General features: G+C 33.8%; 1 protein-coding gene across 1 annotated transcript in view; it reads left to right on the top strand.

The window, feature by feature from the left end:
- The window catches only part of LOC124368267 (transcriptional regulator ERG homolog), an 86808-nt gene that overhangs the window by 11131 nt on the left and 51807 nt on the right, over positions 1-23870 (top strand). The window contains exon 2 of the mRNA XM_046825543.1: positions 1546-1596. Coding sequence (XP_046681499.1) covers positions 1546-1596 — 51 coding nt within the window. The remainder of the gene's footprint in view (positions 1-1545; positions 1597-23870) is intronic.

The raw sequence follows: 23870 nt of genomic DNA, 5'->3' as shown, positions 1-23870 counted from the left end.
GTGTGAGAAAATATATCTCAGGAGATATTTTAAAACATTTTCATTTTAAGATTATCCACGATAATTTTCTGCCGAATACATTTTAACATTTTTTATACATGGGTTTTTAAGCTACTTATTTACATGAACGAATGGCAAAATGAGTGTTCTTTGAACTATCTTGTTCTTGAAGCCAGTGCATACTTTCTTGATCAGTTAATAATTACCATAAAAGTACTTTCCGCATTGTTCAATCCTTTCCGCGGTAGGCTACATAGTATAAAATAGACACCGTTCTAGTACACTCAATCACTTACTCTGACAAAATTGTGAAGGATGCTGCAGGCTCTCACTTTTTACGGCCATTATTTCATTAAGGTTATTTCTTAACTGTGAAAAACTCTTAATTTATTAGATAGAATTCCAAAAGAGCACATACCAATGCCAAATAATGTAGCAGTTTAAAAATCGGTCGTGCCGTCTATACTGATGGCCGTGGATATTTGAGGAATGCATGGCTAAAAACTGTTGTGTTAACTAAACCTATAGGTAAAGACGGCGTTTGTAATAGATATGAAGTGAAGTTGACAGAAACAATGTGTGACAACTACTAACGGTATATACACAAAATCTGATAAATGAGGCGAATTGCAATCAAACACCAATTATAAGAAAGTGTACTTGTCTACGTCTGATCAAGATAATACTACTAATAAAATCATTGTTAAATCCTATTATATCCTAAATAAGTGAGGCGCTGATTTCCGATTTTTCTCCAAAGTGCCAGAGTAATCATCATAGCTGAATTTAAACCATTAATTATATCTCGTATTTGGGCTTACGACCCTCATAATTTTTAAATTAACCTCTAACCTCAGTGAATGCTGTTGTATCATCATTTAAATTAAGATCGTTTTAATCCTTGACATTTGATTAACTTGATTAAGCTGATAGTTTATAACATATTTTTATTATAAAAACTTCATATTTTATTGTGTTGGATTGCTTCTTATTTTTAGTATTTGTTTAAAGATAATTAATTATTAACAAGTTTTGTCATGAAAAAGTAAATAAATATACTAAGATCACTTGTAAACAAATAGAATTTTATTTACTAAGTTCTAAGATGTGATATTCCAGTCAAAATTTAAAACTATTTCGAATTACCATATAACCCAAGTTGTGCTTAATATTCCCAACATTTTTAAGCCCAAAAATCCAATACGAGATTTCTTCAATATGTTCAAGATTAGCTGAAACATATTGAATCAGTATTTTTAAGACCACTAGACAAAAATTAAACATATCTACATTTATACATAGATGTATATCAAATCTACAGATAAGTCTTCTATTTCATTGTTAGATTAGCAATTTTAAACATAAATTTCTTTATCAGTACAGTGAACCAGATATTCTTGTAAAGTTTAATTTTTATATGATTAATAATACTGTATATATATATATATATATATATATATATATATATATATATATATATATATATGTATGTATAACCAAAGTCGTCACACAATAATAGAGTAAAAAATTCTGGGCTTGTTTCAGATACATCCTATAAAGGCTCATGGAGTGCGCACACCCCCTCCCCTTCACAAGGTATGTTGCAGTATATGTAGTTTCTTAGTTATACACAGCACGAAATTGTAAAATAAAAAGTAATAATAACCTGAAATAATAATTAAAATAAAATACAACAAATTATTTTTCGAATTATATTCACTCCTGAACTATATTAGCATATTAAGTATTTCAAAATAGAATAAAAGCATTAAAGTCAAATAAAAATGTTTTTCATTAAAATTTTCTTGTGTATTTAATACCATAAATGGTTATTAATATAAAAACCCTTTTAAAATCAGATAAAATATTTCCAATTGGATATTTTTAAATACAAGCAATATAATATATTAAGCCAATGGGATGATTAAGAACCAAATTTAGTCACCTGTGTTTATTTTGAATGTCGGCTTGACTACAAAATTTGTACCGGGTGCATTTTCTCATTCATTAATTATAACTACAATTTATTTTTATATTGGACCTCACTACTATTACTTACCGTTATAGCACATACAATTTTATAATTAATTGTTAGTATTAGGTATATTGTTACTGTTACATAGTTTAAGTTATGAAATATCAAAATAACATGTTCCTCTTGGAAACTAACATTTTTGAAATTGTATTCTGCTGTCTCGTTTTACATTTTTGCTACTAAAGTATAATTGTAACAATTGCAATAGTTGGGAAATTGTTCTAATCTATACAGACCTATGATTCTTAACTATTGATTTAATATTTGTGTTCATAAAAGGGACATTAAAGGACAATTAATTATTTTACTGGAGTAGAACGTGGGCTAACAGAGATCGTTACACATTCTTGGCTTTCAGGAGCCTTCTCTTACAGCTGCATTCACAATATATACTTACGTTTTACTTGTACGAAGAGAGAATTTTGTAAAAAAAACGTTGAAAACGCTCGGTTATTGTGTGGGAAGGGTGCAAACAGACGCTGACTTTACGACTTGCGTAAGAGGCTTCTTAACATTAATCCAAAGAATATATTTTGGACATGCGACGAAAATATAATAAAAATGAATCGCTAAATGTATTGCTGAGCGCTAAATCTTGAGAACAGCTGAACCAAATTAAATTAACTCTTCTAAAATATTGATTGAAACCCGTGGAAGGTTAATATAATATAAAAAGAAAAGATTAGAAAGGTTAAATTAGGAATATTTTTGAATTCTGAAAAAAGTTCAGTATTTATGTTTAATAATACGCATTTAAACGACACTAAACAGCTAAGTTCGACAAATTTGTTAAAACATCTATTTACATTAAAATGTTATAAAATATAAAGTATACAGTGTTTGATCACTAGTGTAATTTATATGCAAAAAAAAGTTTAAATTATACTCTAGATTGGGACAGTGATGACATTAAAATATCTAATGTATTGTAAATAAAATGTAAATACTGTCATAAAATTAACTTTAATAAACAAAGCTGTGAATTTTTTCACATTCTCCAAATTTGTGGGCTTCCTTGAAATTGTTATACTGCGTTTTAACAATCAACAGTATGGCTCATGGAAAAATAGAGAAATGAACACTAACATGCACACTCAACACTCAATGATCCATTTTTTCCTACACTACAGGACGAAAAACAACAAAACTTTTAAAACGCAAAACCATATAAACAAATGTTGGAAAAACTATGTTGGAATGTTGCAGGATCTTAATAAGGATTTTCTTCTTATAACGGAAATAGATATGAATTATGTAGGATTTTCCCCTAGCCCGTGATAAGCTTATCTGTCCTACGTATATATGTATATTTTCTTCGTCAGGACGAGGCGAACTCAGCTACGGGCTGGAAATATTTTAGACCGAATTAGACTATAAGAGCCGGAAGTAGACTCATTTTGACAAAATAGATTTCCAAGAGCTACAAAGATTTTTATTGGGAAAATAAGGCAAACTAAACTGTGGCATTTTATGAGAATTTAAACGGCCGGAAATACGTATCGTTTAACCGAATTAGGATTCTTAATAATTCTACCTACGTATTTATATTTTTGTTTTTCGCCCGAACATCAAGGCAAATTTTTCTATGGTACTGTAAGTATCTTAGAATGCGGGTATATTACAGTGGCTATATAAGTAAATGTTTTTTGACCGAAGTAGGTTTCCAAAATCTTTTTTATTTTCTTGGTCGTTGTAACAAGGCAGACTTAGCTGTAACGTTAGAAATATTATTTATTTGAACAAGAAATGCATGCAAAACATGATATAAGAGTCAGGTTAAACTATGATACTCTTAAATATGAACACTTAAATAATATCTACCTGACAGACGTCTTCTTACATTTGAAACATTTTATAGGACTCCATCATATTACATCATAAGTGCTTTTACTAAGTAGTATATGGACTTCGATTTTTAAAATTGTGTGGAAGCCACGAGTTATGAATCGACGACAAAATTTAGAACAAACTCAATGAAAGAAAACACCAAAACCCAACTGATGACAAAAGCAGAAGATGATACTTTTTTATTTCTCTAAGCTACACTTAGATATTAAAATAATAATTAAGTTGTAATTGTCTTTGTACATATGCACGCAGAATTTTCTTTTTAAATACAGCAAACTAGACTCCGCTATTCAGGAAGAAGTATTTGAAACTCAGTAAAAAAGCTTATATTCACTATATATAATTAAAGATCTAAACTTAATTTGTCATCAGTAAAGAAAGAATGAGTTTATATAATGTAAAACCACTGTCAAATATTGAAAAGCCATTATAGTAACTCTGTACTGAAATAACATTTCCAGTTTAAAATACGAACTGTTAAGTGTATTTCTTACAGAAAAGAAGTGTCAAAGAAGTGGAAGAAAATATGTCTGTAAAGAGTACACGCGTGTTGGGCGGTTTGTAACAGAGTGACAAAGAGCGTTGCCAGATCTGCGATCGCGATACCACGGCTGCCAAAATCTGAACACCCTCGAGTCTTTTTACAGATGACGAAGTTACATTCAGTGTACCCGCGGCGGAGCGGTCTCCCCTCGTATCACCATCCCCCACCCCCTCCCTCATCCCTCAACTCCCCCAGAAGATGTTATCAGCACGACAATATGCTGCAGACATGACGCGATATCTTACGCTTCTCGGCTCTAATCTCTCATCATAACACCAACCCTTCCCTGCGTCCGAGCGGCGGAACACTCGATTATTCTTTCACCACTCGAAATATTATCTCGTCCCCGATTTAATAAAGTGAATCTGCGCTCTGGTTGACTGACTGGTGAAAACTTCGGTATTATAACTTGTACGTTTTTGTTCACTGAATCGATGTATTATTTATTGAGTATTTATCATGACTTCTTAACGTAAAACTTTAGTTCGTTTTTCTCAAAGTTTTGTCGGATATCGAGGATAGTCAAACACTATGCTAAAGATATACGGATCAGTCTTAGGTGTCAGGATTAGCAATTTGGCATAAGGTGGATTTCAGGTGTGTACCAAATATACTGAACCTAAACTGGGGTTCTCTTCGTTAGATCTTCACACAAAACTGTAGGATCCCTTTGATTCTTAGCCTTAGGAAACAATATCTTGACTGTCAGTTTTAAATATTTTCAGTTCATAACTTCAAAAATGTCCAAGTGTGAAAAGCAACAATGGTATTTGTTTACGGCAAAATCAATACAAGAAATCTCATAGAAACTGTGAGGAAACGACATTTTCCGAGTAACAAATTGACTGATTTGGACCACATTTCCTCGAGTGATGGGTTTTCTTGCAGGAAATTTGCCGGGAGAGCACAGCTCGGCCCGGTTTCCGCTACCGCCCCCGGCAATCCTAATTACCTCCCCCGTCCCGCCCTGCCCACGCCTTCAATCACCCCACTGATACCACCGGTTTGATCGCTCCCCGTCCGTCTCCCGACGCCGCGCCGCGCCGTTCACAACCTCAAATCTCATCCGCTTACTAAATAGAATTTCTCAATTCGTATCAATCTTGTTTATAAAAACTAAAATTAAATTTTTGTTTTCTTCCATATGTATTCTTAGGAAAAATGGTGAAAAAATTTACAGAATTAATCAAAAATCTTATAAGCCACATCTTAATTTTTAAGTAAACATCTTGCACTATAATTATAATTTTAAACAAATCCCTATTGAAATATTCTTCTATGCAACATTAATCTAAGAACTTAGAGCCATTCACATTGTATAAGTATATGACCAAATTATCATGTTTTGGTGAGGGTCATAATGGAAGAGTATTCCTTTTCACCAAAAACTAAATTATATGTGCATATCAAAACAAATTGGCTCTGGGACTATAAAATGAAAACTGATATATGTATATACTGTATGTCTGTAAGCACGCAAGAGTCAATCGAGTTCATCTAGAGGGTTGAAATTTTGTGTGGATCTCTACCTCTATTATCATTGCTTTTAAATGGTTAACACCGATCCACTGGGACATTGAATTTTGTTATTCACAGAAATGCTTTGATTAGATTGGTCTCATGAGTAATGGGTACATTTTGGCAACGAGAAAAATACAGAATAATCAAATTAGGAAACAGTGTATATTGTGAAGATTAATCATTCGACATGATCCGTAAATTATCAACGATTGGAATTACTTTCTTGGATCGATTGGTTTCTTATACAGCTTGAATATTCTAGATTTACCTAAAATTTCAATTGTTTAACCACATAAGGCTGTTTTATTATGTAATGTTGATTGCGGGATTACTAATTAAAATGAGGCAAACGGAGCATGTATTTCATATGGATTTCATTTATGGTGTGCAACAGATTATACTCGTACTAACTCATTTTCTAGTTTGTATGTTTAATTGAAATGCTATATCGATTTTAAACTAACTTTGCAAAGACTTAGAGTCTTGAAATTTTAAACATATATATACGGTTGTTTTTGTATTACTTTCTAATTTTTGCGCCGAAGATTTTCAAACCCTACACAATTCATTAAATAGGTTTTTAAAATATTCTTTAAGATTTCACCTCTCTAACAATTTTTGAAACAAAATGGTGGCATTTTGAAAAACTATACTTAAAAAACAGTATTTTTGTTTATATATTTTACCAATATATATTGGTTTGTATTTGTATATAATTATTTATTCATAATTATGTTTTTAACATGCATAGCGTTTAAAATGTTTCAGCTCCAATGCAACGAGAGTTTTACCTAAAATTATATTTGTGTCAACAGCTCGGTTAACTTCTATTATATAAGAGAACCAATTTAAATCAAACCAAATTATGGTGTTTAAGCCGTACCTTTAAAAACTTATAGCAATACTATATCAAATTGGTTTGTGTATAAACCTTAACTTGAATCAAGGATGAGAAATTGAACGTAAACATTCTAGATATATCTGGTAATGTGAAGCCAAGAAACATGAAAATGAATATTGTAACTATTATTATTAGTACATTAAATATGATATAATATATATTGTTTCATTATTATAGATGTAAAACCATCATCCATATGGCTGGCGACAAAAGTCAACTGTCAGTCATCAACGGTTCAGGTAGTGGACCGGGGCTGAGGCCAAAACTCATTATGTTCCGGAAAATTTCACCCAAACAAACGTCTATTCAACAACTGCAAAAACGGTTAGGATGGAGTGGGGAGACTCTAAGGTTGACTTTCCCTTCTTAGAATAGATGTTCTATTTAAATGATGGAAACATCCCTTTCTAGAGTTCAGTGATACCACAGCGTAGTAATTTGTAAAAATATTTGTAATGTATAATCTGTATCAAATAGTAATATATATTATTGAAGACAAAGGACGACCGAATGCCTCCCCCAGAATACGAAGTCAGTGGTGAACATTTTGGAATCTTTCAGATAAAAAACTCAATCTTGTATATGCTACTGTATATCTACTACTATACATCTTGCATATGTGACTAGCGACCCGGTCCGTCTCCGCACGTTTACACTACATGTTTTCCAATAATATATCATACAAAGTCATTGATTTTTATCTTCAAGATTCTGTGATATTGATTAGAATATTCCCAATCCTCAAAATAATATAATGTACTAATCTGGCTAATAATAACCAATCAAATGATATTATGGAATTAGATCAATTTATAATCATTTGTCTAACATTGCAATATTATTACTAATAATAACTACAAAATATCTTTATACACAATATTTACAGCAGTTTCTTCGTTGTCTTTTTATTCTCGTAAGTTACCCGTAAAAAGGAGACATAAAACTGTCCATGTAAAAAACTGATCGTTTCAATCTAATTCTGCATTATTGAATTTTTGAACGTTCATGTTCATTGAAAAAGACATTCACAGGAAATTGCAGCCGCTTAAATTAAAAATTAAAGTCTGTAGGGATTAAAGGAATCCGAGGAATCAAACTTCTTCAGTTCCACATCCAAACAGTATTATGAGTTCTATTAGGTATGTTTTTAAAAATTTTACCAGTAATCGTGTAGCAGTAGCATTGCATAATTTACGTGGATTAAGATTATATAGTAAAATGTCGGAACACCATACTTTCAACACTAATTTACGCGGAGGTATCCGAGAGGAGTGCAATGAATTCAGGAATTCTGTTTCTTAATGAACTACCTCATCATTATCTAGCACAGTGTTATAGTACGTTAGCATCTTTAAATAAATGATTCACAAATAAAAGTATTTACTTTGTCCACTTGTTTGTTCGTTTGTGATAAACTTGCTATCTCCCTGAACCTTAAGCTATAAACTTACAACTTATGTAATTGATTTAAGAATATCTTTGTCGTGCAATTCTCAAACGTAATTGACCAGAACACAAAGGTTTCCACTATCTAAATTTATTCTACCACCAACTTGTGGTAAATTTCAATTACCAATTCCGAGCAACAATTCTTGAAAATGCCTGTTTTCATGAGTAGACAAAGAAACACTCATCTTAGTCTTAAGTTTTAATTTATTCACATATGGCCAAGTGATTATTTTAGTGATGCAGTAATATCATCCTCTCTTGTCACGACCGACAAGATTTTGACGAAAGTCATCTGAGAACAAAACTGTACTTCCGCCTATAGGCAACATTATGTTTCGCAAATCGTGCATTGTTCTATTTAATGTTTCCACTATTTTTTTACATAACAGCTTCATGCCTAACAATTAATGAGCAGTTACGCATTAATTTCCCAGTATTAGTCTGTTTGGATATGCTGCAAACGCTGCTCGTATTTTCAGAAGCAATTTTCAGAGGGAGTTTGAACGTCGCATAAGTTAATGACGTACAGTTCTGCCTCCTTCTAAAAGTATTGCAATGCGAGACGTTGCGACGGCCAATGCAATTTTTTTCCTGTTGATCTTGTCTTTTTCGTACCTCCTGAAGCATCAAGGACAAATATTTTTCCTTCGATTAGAGCAATCGAATTGCAATCCTATTGATTGATTGTAGGAATGTTCTCTTGTGTATTCGGCATTGGTCAAACTCGTGTTTTCCATATGATTTGGCCTATGCAATCTATAATCTTTCATTGATTTATCAAAAAGTAGCTCTACTATTTTGTTTAATTCAAAGAACGCTGCACCAAATATAGTTTGGTCGTATTGAATTTCATCTTACATTAATTCTCGTTGTCGTCTAGTTAAAATGTTTTATGCATATATTATAATTTTTCCACAGAATAATAGAGTTGGATACTTGGCAAAACGCTACTAAAATGACAAATAAATACCTCATTGACCTATTTGAGCTGCAAATAGCAGCTTCCAATAATGTATTTTACCAATGATAGTCACCCTTCAAGAGACCCATAGCTTTGCAAGATGCTTGATTGGTATTACTTATTTGACAGGAAAAAACTTTCAATCGAACCAAAACACCTATTTATATTCAGATTTTTCAAACGAAATATTAATACTGTACATATACCAACAATAACATAATTTGGGTTATGTTGCATTGGAATCAAAATTATATAATTTTTATTACCACATAAATGACTATACCTACTTAAACAACACTAGTCAAAAATCAAATTGTTAAAAATATTCTTTTTCTTTACTATGTTACAAAAACTGCTAAATTGTATCGCAAGGTATAGTAAGGTAGAAACCCTACTAATCGGTTGTACTTAACTTTGGTTAAAAATGAGTTAATCTTGGGTTGTATTACTATACTTCACAATGGATTGTGGTATTATGGCTGCTCCACCAATCAGAGCACAGGCGCCGTTCTTTCGTCATAACACGCGCAACTAAAACACGCTCGTTTTTAAACGTAATACCTATCAAACAAAATATTGATCCAATTACCTAAAGAGTAATTTTACCTAATATTTACGTATTTTAATCCATTTAATATGGATAGTTTTCTTTAGTTTCTATAACTAAAATATTGATGTATCATACATAGGAATCCTCCCTAATTCATAACGAAGCCAAAAGTGAAAACTGTATCAAATTCCGTTGAGTAGTTTAGAAAGTGTCGATGCACAAACAGACCAACACAAAAATCATTTCCTTGCTAGAAGACGATGCGATTGGAAAAAATTATATATATTTTGTAACTTTATCTGAATAGCTGTACAGTTCGTAACATGTTACTTTAAACTTATTGCCAATTGGTCTAAATGAATCGACACATTTCAAAAAGCTCCGAATAAAAACAATATGCAACAAATATGTCAAAACTGTTATTATTATGGACCCAATAAATGATTGATCAAGATATATGCAGATTAAATGTTCGTAAGTATGTGCTTTTGACAGGCACCCAATGTGCTATAAGGCCGACATTACCCACAGTTCTAATATCCACCCTTTGGCATCAATTTAGAAAGAAATTGAGATAAAGTTTCGGTTACGAATAAAAAATGAATGCCCAAAAATTTAAATTTCTTAATCTATTCAATACTTCATCCTTTCCCTTTTAAGAGTGTTTTAGATTTAATACCAGTGTATTTAGATTTAATCGTTTGTTTAGTTTGCTTCCATTTAACATTTGCACAAGAGTGTCGTTCAGAGGCAGTTTCTGTTAAACAACTAAGATATTAAAAAGAATAAGTAATAGAATTAATCTTCTTGGTATTATATACCTAGTATTAACATAACAAAGAAAACGGATTTTAGCGCTCTACACTAAACTCCTACTTAAAAATGCATAATTTTTAAATTTTATTAAGACCACATTTTTACAAGTTAGTTAAAATTTTACTCTATTCTTTTAATGTGTAATGTAAAAGCATTTTAAAATTTTATATGACTTTACCAGACCTCAAAAATTGCCAGCGTCAGGTGCGGGAATCGAACCCACTACTGAAAGGCAACTGCCACGTCCAATAGTAGCGCCTTAGCCCACACAGCCATCTTGACCAGATGTCGTTAATGTGCAGATAGTTCACTTACATTTTCGCTCCCTAGCGCTTACTCACTGGTCACTGGGAGCGCTCTAATGCGTCATGATGTGACTTGTGGTGCTTATAGGGTTAAAACTGCATTTAATATAAGAATATTAATTTTAATCTTATAATAATAACATGTCAAAAGATTAAAGAGCTCACTGTAGACAACGAACATTATACTACATATTATATTTCGTGTTGAATAAAATCAGACCATTCATACGCTAAATTGCACCTAATCCAACATTTCAATTCAAGTTTTTAAACAGGTAAATTTGTGCGAGAAGCTCTGTAGGTATTATCTGAAGCTAGTCCGGAACATTTATAATATTAGTTCAGGCTAGGCACATATAAATTATTTGTTACCGTGCGAAAACACATCGCCGAAATCGGGGTTCGAACCCGGGTCCTTGTCGTAATAGTTTGGGACGCAATAGAATAAACTTTTGCAGGGCTTAGTGTAGCTATTATACGATAAACCCTAATGTGAGTACTTTTTCTAAAGTAAACTTAAAAAGTCGTAGGTTTCATACAACACGGTACACAAATAAAACTGAGATATCGGTTACTAGATACCAGTTTCATTCAGGTTTCTCACTAAGATTAAATTATTATTAAATGTAGTATAAATGCCCATACAAATAATTTCACAATATTTACAATTGACAGTTTAACATCGCTATTTAAGAAAAACTACCATGTTTGGCAGGTAGTGAATTCACAGTACACTCACGTATGGACGGCAGAACAACCGAGCTAACATCGTATATGATACTTAGTAAGGTATTGTTATATACAAAAAACTGTATATATTAAGTTACCATATAATGATATAAAACATGACAATAATGAGTAAGGTATTGTTATACTGTATACAAAAAACTGTATATATTAAGTTACCATATAATGATATAAAACATGACAATAATGACTAAATAAAATACAAGATAACTAGTAATTAACCAAAAGATCTGTATTTCGTCACTTTTGTGTTGTCCTTATGAAATTACTTTTACTATTAAAATTTATATCATTTAACTTCAATTATTTTATTCGGAAATATCCCTTATTTTAGCCATTCATTTACAAAATTATATATATGTATATATATATATATATATATATATATATATATATATATATATATATATATATATATATATATCTGAAACATACTGCAGGTTTTAGAGGAAAACGTAACAAACTCCAAACTCGTGTCTATCTTTGTCTTGGACTATTTCTTTGAGTGTACTACAAGTATATTTTTGTGGACTCCTTCAATTGGGTGCTATTTTTATACAATAATATGGAAATCACCTTTTGTATCTAGAAAACCAGTGTTAAGAAATAGTAATTATTAAATTTGTAATATGTGACAGCGTAAGCTCTAAAAATGATTTAGGATGTTGACAATAATTAAGAAATATACATGATACTTAATATCTTTAATCTACCACAAATTATTAAAAACTACCTTACAGACAGGATTATTAATTTAAATCTTATAATGATAACGTTTCAAAAGATTGAAAGGCTCTCTGGAGATAGTGCAGATTGTACTTTATATTTGCATTACGCGGAGTAATTCAACTAATAATTCGTATATAGTAATATATTCGTTTGAAAGTAGGTAGCTTTTAATTATAATATTAAAAACAATGTAAACTTATAATATTGATATTCATTAAAAACTTGTGAATCTGTTATTACAGTTTATTATACTAAATAAATCTTATAGTAACTGTAAACATAATTAATATTTTATTTCGTGTAGTTCACTAGGTTTAATGTTTGCACACACAAGAAATAATGGATGTCTTATGCTCATTCAGTTATATAATCAATCATATAACAGTTATTTATTGAAATCCCATATTTTAAATTAAATTTATTTATAGTAATATGAATAAAATTTTTTATTTGTGTTTTTTATTATTATATTATTAAGTCGGAACAAAATAAAACGTATAGGGTTGTTGAGAAAACCTTGCCCCAAGCAGAGACCTCTTATGCTCCTTGATGTATTAAAATTATTTTTAAATAAATATTTGCCAACAAGATTGTTTTATAAATTTGGTTAGGATGCCCACAATTACCATTTAAACTAATAACCTTAGTATATTTAATAGCTTGTTACTGCATGTTAGAGACACTTTGACTTTATTATGTTATTGTATTTTAGAAACTTAAGTACAGCTTTGTATTGTTTAATACCATATTATAAAATGTCTGTGTACAGGTTCTTGACGTATAGATAAAAAAGTAAAATGCATTCAATATATTTATTAGGTATTGTTAGCTATATAGTATAATAATGTGTGGAGTATACAATAAAGTTACCAGGTACTTTACAACGCTATAGGTTCAGTATTTTAGTAACTGATTAATAATTTATAATTGAAAGTATCCAAACAGGAAAAGTCAAATATAGTATTCCCTTTTAAAAATAGCCTCTATATAAACTGTGGTTTCACAAAAAGACATATTACAGGAAAGGGTTCTCCTTGTTTAAGAGGATTAAGTTGTAAAACTAGGAACTAACGGAAAGTCCCTGCCACGGCCTACCTGGCCGAAGTAGCAATACCGGCAAGAACTTACGACCCTTTTGTTCCAAGAACTGGCGAAGTCTTCTTCGAGGGCTCCTGGAGACTTAGACCTCAGTTCTGTCTTGAGCGTCTAGCGGAGCATATAGTGAACTTTAGTGCATATAGTGCAAAACGTTACCATCAACCATGGACACTTTCTGGAGTCAAAAATTAGCTTGCGACCCTGTTCTCGCAGCCAACTGTCCCAGTTGTCTTGCTTTCCCATGTAAGTAAAACATTATTTGTACAAACATATCTTTTTTGATATAATAATACTAGAGGAAATTAATTGTGTCACTCTCTTTATACAGACTTAGAGTCATTCGTAGAGATCAATTGAATATACTCTACTTTAAAGATAGCATCTTATATTTTACATATTTTATTGTAACGCCGGTTTATATAGTTGTTATTAAAACTTAAAAGCGTGTCATTTGTGGAATACATTCTCTTAATAAATGTATTAAACAGGTAGAAAACCAGTCATTAATACAACGATATCACTCTAATGCTGTTCAAGCACAAGCTGGACATGAAAATCGATAGACTATTTCATAAGGTGCTATTTAACATTAATGGTATCAACGATCAATACACAAACCAGCTTAAAAATCAATCAATTATGAAATATTTTTAGTTATGAAATGTATGAAATATAAACAACATACAAGTCATTATATGAACGATAAAGTTGTAATATATTTTATTAAATTATAAAATAACATAACGTGATACAAAACTGTTACTTATATAGTAATGTTACAAGAAATTCCAAAAATTAATGCTGCCATTACACACGTATATGAAAAATAATAAATTTACTACTTTCAAAGCTAAAATAGTAGTGATTTATGTATTAAGGCCAAATGGAAAACTAAGTAATTCAATGTGGTCCGTTAAAGACTCTGACCTCATCCTTTTCAATAACGTATAATAATTGGCACAATAGTAATAATTAATATTGTTTTATTATTATATTTGGTTTAAATAACAACAATATTATTTTAAAACTGTGCAATGGAACGAGGATATGAAAATTATTTAATCAGTGCGATTATTTTATTTGTGGAAGTGCCTGAAATGACACTAATATCCAGTAGCCGGCCGCGCAATGCAAACAAGATGGTGCTAATATCGCCTCACCCTCCCGCTGAAATGGAATTTAATTTTAATGCTGAGCTGAGCTTGTATTATGACGCTGCAGATGTCGCGAGATAGCGCTGCCAACATTAGGGCTGAGGGCTGAACGTTCCTCGCATTATCTGAGCTTCTGCGAGACTCCGACTCGCTACACTTCTTGGATACACTTTTCTGCATCACTTCAAGTATTTCATTACAACACTATTTAATCTGTAGCCATTTCAACAATTTTAACTTGGAAATCTACCCCACATATTGCAATGTGGTACTATATCGCGAGATAGCGCTGCCAACATTAGAGCTGAGGGCTGAACGTTCCTCGCATTATCTGAGCTTCTGCGAGACTCCGACTCGCTACACTTCTTGGATACACTTTTCTGCATCACTTCAAGTATTTCATTACAACACTATTCAATCTGCAGCCATTTCAACAATTTTAACTTGGAAATCTACCCCACATATTGCAATGTGGTACTATGTCGCGAGATAGCGCTGCCAACATTAGGGCTGAGGGCTGAACGTTCCTCGCATTATCTGAGCTTCTGCGAGACTCCGACTCGCTACACTTCTTGGATACACTTTTCTGCATCACTTCAAGTATTTCATTACAACACTATTCAATCTGCAGCCATTTCAACAATTTTAACTTGGAAATCTACCCCACATATTGCAATGTGGTACTATGTCGCGAGATAGCGCTGCCAACATTAGGGCTGAGGGCTGAACGTTCCTCGCATTATCTGAGCTTCTGCGAGACTCCGACTCGCTACATTTCTTGGATACACTTTTCTGCATCACTTCAAGTATTTCATTACAACACTACTTAATCTGCAGCCATTTCAACAATTTTAACTTGGAAATCTACCCCACATATTGCAATGTGGTACTATGTCGCGAGATAGCGCTGCCAACATTAGGGCTGAGGGCTGAACGTTCCTCGCATTATCTGAGCTTCTGCGAGACTCCGACTCGCTACACTTCTTGGATACACTTTTCTGCATCACTTCAAGTATTTCATTACAACACTATTCAATCTGCAGCCATTTCAACAATTTTAACTTGGAAATCTACCCCTCATATTGCAATGTGGTACTATGTCGCGAGATAGCGCTGCCAACATTAGAGCTGAGGGCTGAACGTTCCTCGCATTATCTGAGCTTCTGCGAGACTCCGACTCGCTACACTTCTTGGATACACTTTTCTGCATCACTTCAAGTATTTCATTACAACACTATTCAATCTGCAGCCATTTCAACAATTTTAACTTGGAAATCTACCCCACATATTGCAATGTGGTACTATGTCGCGAGATAGCGCTGCCAACATTAGGGCTGAGGGCTGAACGTTCCTCGCATTATCTGAGCTTCTGCGAGACTCCGACTCGCTACACTTCTTGGATACACTTTTCTGCATCACTTCAAGTATTTCATTACAACACTATTCAATCTGCAGCCATTTCAACAATTTTAACTTGGAAATCTACCCCACATATTGCAATGTGGTACTATGTCGCGAGATAGCGCTGCCAAACATTAGGGCTGAGGGCTGAACGTTCCTCGCATTATCTGAGCTTCTGCGAGACTCCGACTCGCTACATTTCTTGGATACACTTTTCTGCATCACTTCAAGTATTTCATTACAACACTACTTAATCTGCAGCCATTTCAACAATTTTAACTTGGAAATCTACCCCACATATTGCAATGTGGTACTATGTCGCGAGATAGCGCTGCCAACATTAGGGCTGAGGGCTGAACGTTCCTCGCATTATCTGAGCTTCTGCGAGACTCCGACTCGCTACACTTCTTGGATACACTTTTCTGCATCACTTCAAGTATTTCATTACAACACTATTCAATCTGCAGCCATTTCAACAATTTTAACTTGGAAATCTACCCCTCATATTGCAATGTGGTACTATGTCGCGAGATAGCGCTGCCAACATTAGGGCTGAGGGCTGAACGTTCCTCGCATTATCTGAGCTTCTGCGAGACTCCGACTCGCTACACTTCTTGGATACACTTTTCTGCATCACTTCAAGTATTTCATTACAACACTACTTAATCTGCAGCCATTTCAACAATTTTAACTTGGAAATCTACCCCACATATTGCAATGTGGTACTATGTCGCGAGATAGCGCTGCCAACTTTAGGGCTGAGGGCTGAACGTTCCTCGCATTATCTGAGCTTCTGCGAGACTCCGACTCGCTACACTTCTTGGATACACTTTTCTGCATCACTTCAAGTATTTCATTACAACACTATTCAATCTGCAGCCATTTCAACAATTTTAACTTGGAAATCTACCCCACATATTGCAATGTGGTACTATGTCGCGAGATAGCGCTGCCAACATTAGGGCTGAGGGCTGAACGTTCCTCGCATTATCTGAGCTTCTGCGAGACTCCGACTCGCTACACTTCTTGGACAAACTTTTCAGCATAATTTCAAGTATTTAATTACAGATTAAATAGATCTGCAGCCATTTCAAAAATTTTAACTTGGAAACCTTCCCCACATATTGCTATGCGATGCTTGACTAAATTACCTAATTTCTTTAACTTTTCATACAACGGTATAGGTTAACACAAGTTGTTTTGGATTTGTAGTGTTTTCACTATTTGTTATGAAGACGATGCTTCAAGACTGTTGCAAATGTTTATAATGTGTTTGTAACAAGATACGTGGGTACAAAGACGCATAATTTTTAACGTTGTGAAATGGCCAACTCAGGTCCGAAATATCTTAAGTGATTGATCTTTTGTTACTGCTGTTTTACAATGAACAGTGTGTTAGCAATAAATCGTATGTAACTAGTGAAAGTGTTGCAAAATGTTTAGTTTTGTAGTTTATATTAAAATGAAACTTATTTTAATGCTTATTTCTTTAGTTTTAATCACAGCGTCAGACCTAGTTGTCCAGGAGCCAATCTGCATTGTGTAGCCTCAAGGCCTTGTTTCTAGTGAAATCGTTTTTTCGTTAAAGGTTTCCCTAAAAGAATAAACAATCGTCAGTCACAGTGGTCATGGCGGGGGTTGAAATGGAAGGTTTTCTGAAGTGTTAAAATATCAAATGATATATTTTATCTAATATTACATTTTATTTTTATACACTTAAACCAACCGGCAGATCTGTAAATGTAAGTTAAATCAGCGTCAGCCGACCATGTAAAAACGGACTATTTGGCGGAAAAATTATGGATTTCAGTCTCTGATCTCGTTGGTGATACAGATACAGCCTAATCAAATGGTTTTCTTTCAACCATTTAAATAGTAACCAATTTTTTTTAAACTCTACATATATGGTTGTAGCGAAATGTATATAATAGACCTATTATTTATATACTTAGTATATACTAGTATTATATAATAAATATCAATAATGCTATGTACTTTTACAAACTTCGGTATCCTGTCACTCCTATTTTTGTTGTGCCTCGTGATATAACACTAATTCAGAGAAGAATTGTATGTTATACCCGTCATAAAAGACGTTCGCGCCTGCAAATCTGATATTATTTTTTACTAAATGAGTTAATTTATATATTAGATCTCTTTTTAATAATAGAGTTTAAAATATTCCACAATTTATTAAAACAAAACTTTCTCAATTTTCTTCTCAGATCTCCCTAATTAGATTTGTTATATTTCTAAATAAAACCACCAGCGTAAAACCTAAAATCATTCATTTGCGCAATAATTTGAAACTAAATTTTAATAAGCTTATTGAGCAGTAATTGCTATAGTTTTATATAATTTGCTTAAAAAAGAAGAAGCAGTACGGAAGTGAACTAAATTCCATTTTTGTATCAGTTTTTCCACAGACTGTTTCTAATGTCGCAGCAGAAAGCTATATTTTTTTAAGTGTAGAAATATATCAAAATTGTCAAACTTAAACATCGGTTTAACTCAAAAAGGTTTGGAGCTTTAAGAAATCTGAAATTTATGATATGTATTATTTATTGGAGTTTCCTAGATAGAATATTAACTGAGAAACTCCAATTATATCATAGAAAGGTTTACAAAAAATTACTCTAATTTAAATAAGTTTTACGTGTTTTAATCTGTTTACAATGAAAATTTATATCTATGTTATTAACAAACATTTCTTAGACATGTGAAGAGAAAGGAGAATATATTTTGAATTTCTGAATTTTAGTTGGAAAATTAAAAGGAATATTTCAAAACTACACTATGTTTAGTAATGAGACGCTTTTTGATTCGTACAAAGCCAAAAATGTATTTACAGAATCGGATATTTTTATCCTTATATCCTACATCATACAATCTTGCATATTCGAGCAAGTACTTCATAATTCTAAAATGCAGCTTAATCGAATCTATAACGTGTGCAAGAAACGCAATGCTTTCAAAATATTTGGTGATGCTATCAACTCTCAATAAACATTCAATAGAGATTAACAAAGAAACATACATTTCTACTTGAAAAACTTCTGTGTTTTTTTTATTTAATTCAGTATTGTAACAAGGTTTTGTCAGTTAACTCTTTAACTTTGACGAACAGCAGTTTTAACACATCACTGGCTAATGCTAAATTCAAACATTAAACCCAAACATTGATAAATATTCATAGTAAATAAAAATATCAATAGTTTTGTCCCGGAACTTTATTTACTGAGGAATAGAGTTCAATATCGCGCAGCTTAATCCCATGCATGGACATGCGTCTACAAAGAAATCATTCTTGTCTATAGAGAAATTACATTTCATAAAAATTTAAAGACTACAGAATTAGATGAAATTTTTTTCGAAATTCCTATGGATAGTTAAGTTAACTATAAAATATAAAAAATGCCACATATAAAAATGGCATTTTATTGTACTCAGTTTGTTTGCAGATTTATTCACACTGTGAGAACTAAGCGTTGCCATCATTCTTGAACGAGTTCTTATTTTTACAAGCAAAGTCAGATTTCACATTATATTGTTTTTGGACATGGTACCCGTAAGACCAATTTAAAATGTTCGCTAACGCACAGAAAAATCCCTTGGAGTGGCATGCATCATTATCAAACTCGGGGATGTTTCATATATAAATTAAATAATAATATAATTCTCGAGATATCGTGCGGACGGACAGACAGAAGTGCATTTTTCCAGCCGCATTAGCTATAGGATTTGCTAACGCTCAGCCAATAGTTATAAGTTTTATTCGTACATTCTAAATTATAATTTGGAAATAAGCTTTATAAAGCTTATTTTGCAGAACTGAAAATGTTTCATTGATAACCACACTTACGGCCACATATAAAGTTTCACATTTGTAGAACCGTTTTCAGGGCATCCTTGAAAACCCCAATACTGAAGGGACACAGAGTCGGTCTCAGATATTGCAAATCTGAAAGGGCAATTCTATTCAAGCATCAATGCAAGCGACGAGGAACAATACGCGCCTTAATGGGAGGGGAAGTAGGATGGGGGAAAATAATGGGAGATTATTATAGTTCTGGGTTTGCTCATGTTTCAAACTTTAAACATCAACGCTTTTAACCGTATTGTCAGCATATATCACTTGTGTACGTATGCCTATTCTTAGAGAGTTTCTGAGTCACAATAATAATTAGGAGTGGGCGAATGGTTACATTGTCCTATATTTTGTTTTTATACGTTCGTATAATCAGCAGGGCCGTACTCAGCTTTGGCCGGTCTCGGAAAAGATATTCGGCCGGGCCTCGTAACGCCCCATCGACACGGTCTCTTCAAAGGGATGTGTGGCAAGGGTCGGTTCGGGCATCCTGAGGGCCTGGGCCCGGTAACATTGTAGAAAACCGGTTTGTGTACGAGCCTGATAACCAGCAACATTGATTAGAATATCGAAAGTGAGAATAAGGAAAGCTACTGTGCAAGTAGCTAGTATTTTATATATGTAATGTGTGTGTATTATTGAACATCGTAATAATGTATACAACTGTATGAATGGTGTGTTTATAGTTTTTAAAATAGAAACTTCATCTAAAGAATGGATATAAATTTCAATTAATCTTATAATTTATCGTCAAGTAACGTAGGTACGCTTTTGCCTTTATTTTTATAAATAAATATAACCACCATCATATATGATCCATAAATACAAAATTTAAGATAATTAATTTATTGTTGAAGAATACTGCGTACCATTTAAATTGTAAAACTTTATAACCCATAAAGTTAAAAAAACTACTAGCCCAACGGTAGATGAAACATGTTATGTGAAACTTTTATTTTATTTTCTTCTTTTAGTTTTATATTGAACAGGTTTTACAGTTTTAAAAAGTTTGGAAACACAACGGGCGGACAGAAACGGTTTGTTGTGGAGCAGAACTAAACAATGCTCCAAACTCTTTCCATTACTGTCCGTCCCAACTCGGTGTGAAAAGCGGAGTGAAAAGCGCTGCAGGAAAGTTATTCGAAGTCAATTACTGCTTTGTGAAAGCGAGCAGCGCCGCGGGGTCCGCACAAACATCGCGCGGCGCGGCGGCCTAGAGATGTTACAGCAAAGAGACGCCAGAACGCGCTTTGTGGTTGAGTGGATGTAATTAAACAGCAGATAGCCAAAGAGAGGCGGCCAGGCGTACAGCTTGTCAGCCTCTCTCACAATCTCTGCAGCCTGTTATCACAGCGTGGCCGCCGGCCTTATCACCACCCCGTCTTGACACCTCCCCACACACACATTGTCCGCCCGCCAGCGATTGTTCTTCACTTTGAACACGAATACCAACTCAATTTGCTGTTTGAAGTCATCCACAGACGTGTTGCCGCTCCGGTGCGTTCGTTGGCTTTGTCAATATCTCTCGTCTCACAAGCCACACTGCGGTCTGAAAAGGCAATTACTAAATGTTGTATCTCCTTTCGCACCCTTGGTCCGTGAATCTGTTCTCTCTCACTGGTTCGTGTAGTTTTGGGATCTCTGATCCTCGTCAAATGTCCAACGCGGCCAATGTCGTAACTGACATTATCTGGTTCACGCAGCATCAAAATGTTGCTAACAGAATTAAATTCTTGAAATAGTTCTGTCTTGCTGTGGACTGATCTTAAATCCAAATATGTTAAACACATGTCCACTTCTGCAGGTGATAAAATATAAACATAAGGTTAAGCAAAAATAACAAATCAACAATATATGACAATATTCATCGTTTTTAAAAAGAAAACTTTTATCACGTTGGAATCAACTTTAAAATTAGAGCATAATGTCGCACTGTTAATTAATACAATATCATTGTGTGGTGTTCGTGATGTAGTGAAACATTCAGAATAGTTGTCATTCACAGTGGCCAGTTGTATTGCGCCTGAAAAGGTTTAAAACGCAATTTCGCAGCTGTCTTCTCATTGCCTTCCAAAATATATGCAGGTGCAACCAGCACAACATGAATATGAATGTGAGGTGGTTCAAATGGGATCCCACATGTACTTCATCAGTTTACTACAAAAAGTTGTTTAACAATCTCAAACTATCTTAATCGTTGTATCTCGTATATTTGAAAATTCAAGAAAATAAATTGTACGGTTCAATTATGTACATTTGAGTTAGCTGTATTGGCGGTCATTTTGGGTTTAGACCATGATATAAGTGTTCATCATCGAATACTTTTACACTCATCTTATTAAATGAGATACTTAATTTTTAAAATAAACTTAATAAGCATCGTTCCATTTTTTGTATTTTTTTTTTTTGTATTGGTTATTCTGAAAACTCTTATATTAATAAGATTTAAAAATTGATTGAGTATTATATATTTTATAATGAGATACCCGCCATAAGTTTACGACTAAAATTATTAAAGGCCTAGAACTGTATAAGGTTTCACATATCGTTGAAAGACAAGTTCAAATTCAAATCATTAATAGCTAAGCAATTATGAATTAACATTACTTCGCTTTGAGTCACTCATTAGTGAAGGTTTTTAAATGCAAACTTTTAAAGTAATAATAATTATAATTATTTTCTGAATTTCTTTGAGTTTAATTATCAAGTCACTTCTGGAAATGTTCAGAAAATTAAAGAATTATGTTTATGTAATACGTTTAGTATTAAATTTTACCCAGTACGTACTGAAGTATTTTAAAATATATTGTATAATATCAAAGAAATGTGTTCATGAATTTGCCCTCAAGCTATTGATGGTTTACGTTGGGTTATAGCCTACGCGCTTTCTATCAGTATCGCCCATCTCAGACAAGTATATCTCTATATTTTAACATTTCGCACCTAAATTTGTCTACGGACAGTAGCAAAAATGATACTAAAAGCCTACATTCTCTTCATTTGGAAAATTTAAGCTGCCTTTCATGCGAAGTGCGGTCCAAGTGTGCGCCCTTCTCGGTTCCTATGAGGCCGTCACTCGCACGCAGTATCGTTTTAAACTTTCACATCACGCAGTTAAAGTGTGTTGTTAAATACTTGAGGGGTGAACTGTGAAGGAGTTTAAATTGCCAGGCAAGAGCCATGGGGCGGGGGAGGGGTTTTCCACATGAGCGCGGCCCACCCCAGACAAAGGCCAGTTTGCGCTCCCCCTCCCCTTACTCACCAACATTGAGCCAGTTACTTGGCACCCGATCCACACTACACCGGCTCGCTTTGCTCTGCCACGCTTTCAGCCGTTTCAAAGAAAACACGGCCGCACAGAACACAGATCACACGGTTCATGTAGTAACCAATACTCTCTTGACTGGGCTGCCTCTTTGCCCAACATTGAGCCAGTTACTTGGCACCCGATCCGCACTACACCGGCTCGCTTTCCTCTGTCACGCTTTCAACCGTTTCAAAGAAAACACGGCCGCACAGAACACGGATCACACGGTTCATGTAGTAACCAATACTCTCTTGACTGGGCTGCCTCTTTGCCCAACATTGAGCCAGTTACTTGGCACCCGATCCGCACTACACCGGCTCGCTTTCCTCTGTCACGCTTTCAACCGTTTCAAAGAAAACACGGCCGCACAGAACACGGATCACACGGTTCATGTAGTAACCAATACTCTCTTGACTGGGTTGCCTCTTTGCCCAACATTGAGCCAGTTACTTGGCACCCGATCCGCACTACACCGGCTCGCTTTCCTCTGTCACGCTTTCAACCTTTTCAAAGAAAACACGGCCGCACAGAACACGGATCACACGGTTCATGTAGTAACCAATACTCTCTTGACTGGGCTGCCTCTTTGCCCAACATTGAGCCAGTTACTTGGCACCCGATCCGCACTACACCGGC

The sequence above is a fragment of the Homalodisca vitripennis genome, chromosome 1 (genome assembly GCF_021130785.1).
Source record: "Homalodisca vitripennis isolate AUS2020 chromosome 1, UT_GWSS_2.1, whole genome shotgun sequence".
In the NCBI taxonomy this organism is placed as follows: Eukaryota; Metazoa; Arthropoda; class Insecta; order Hemiptera; family Cicadellidae; genus Homalodisca; species Homalodisca vitripennis.
Note: the sequence above shows the minus strand (reverse complement) of the source record. Positions and strands in the feature narration are given on the sequence as shown.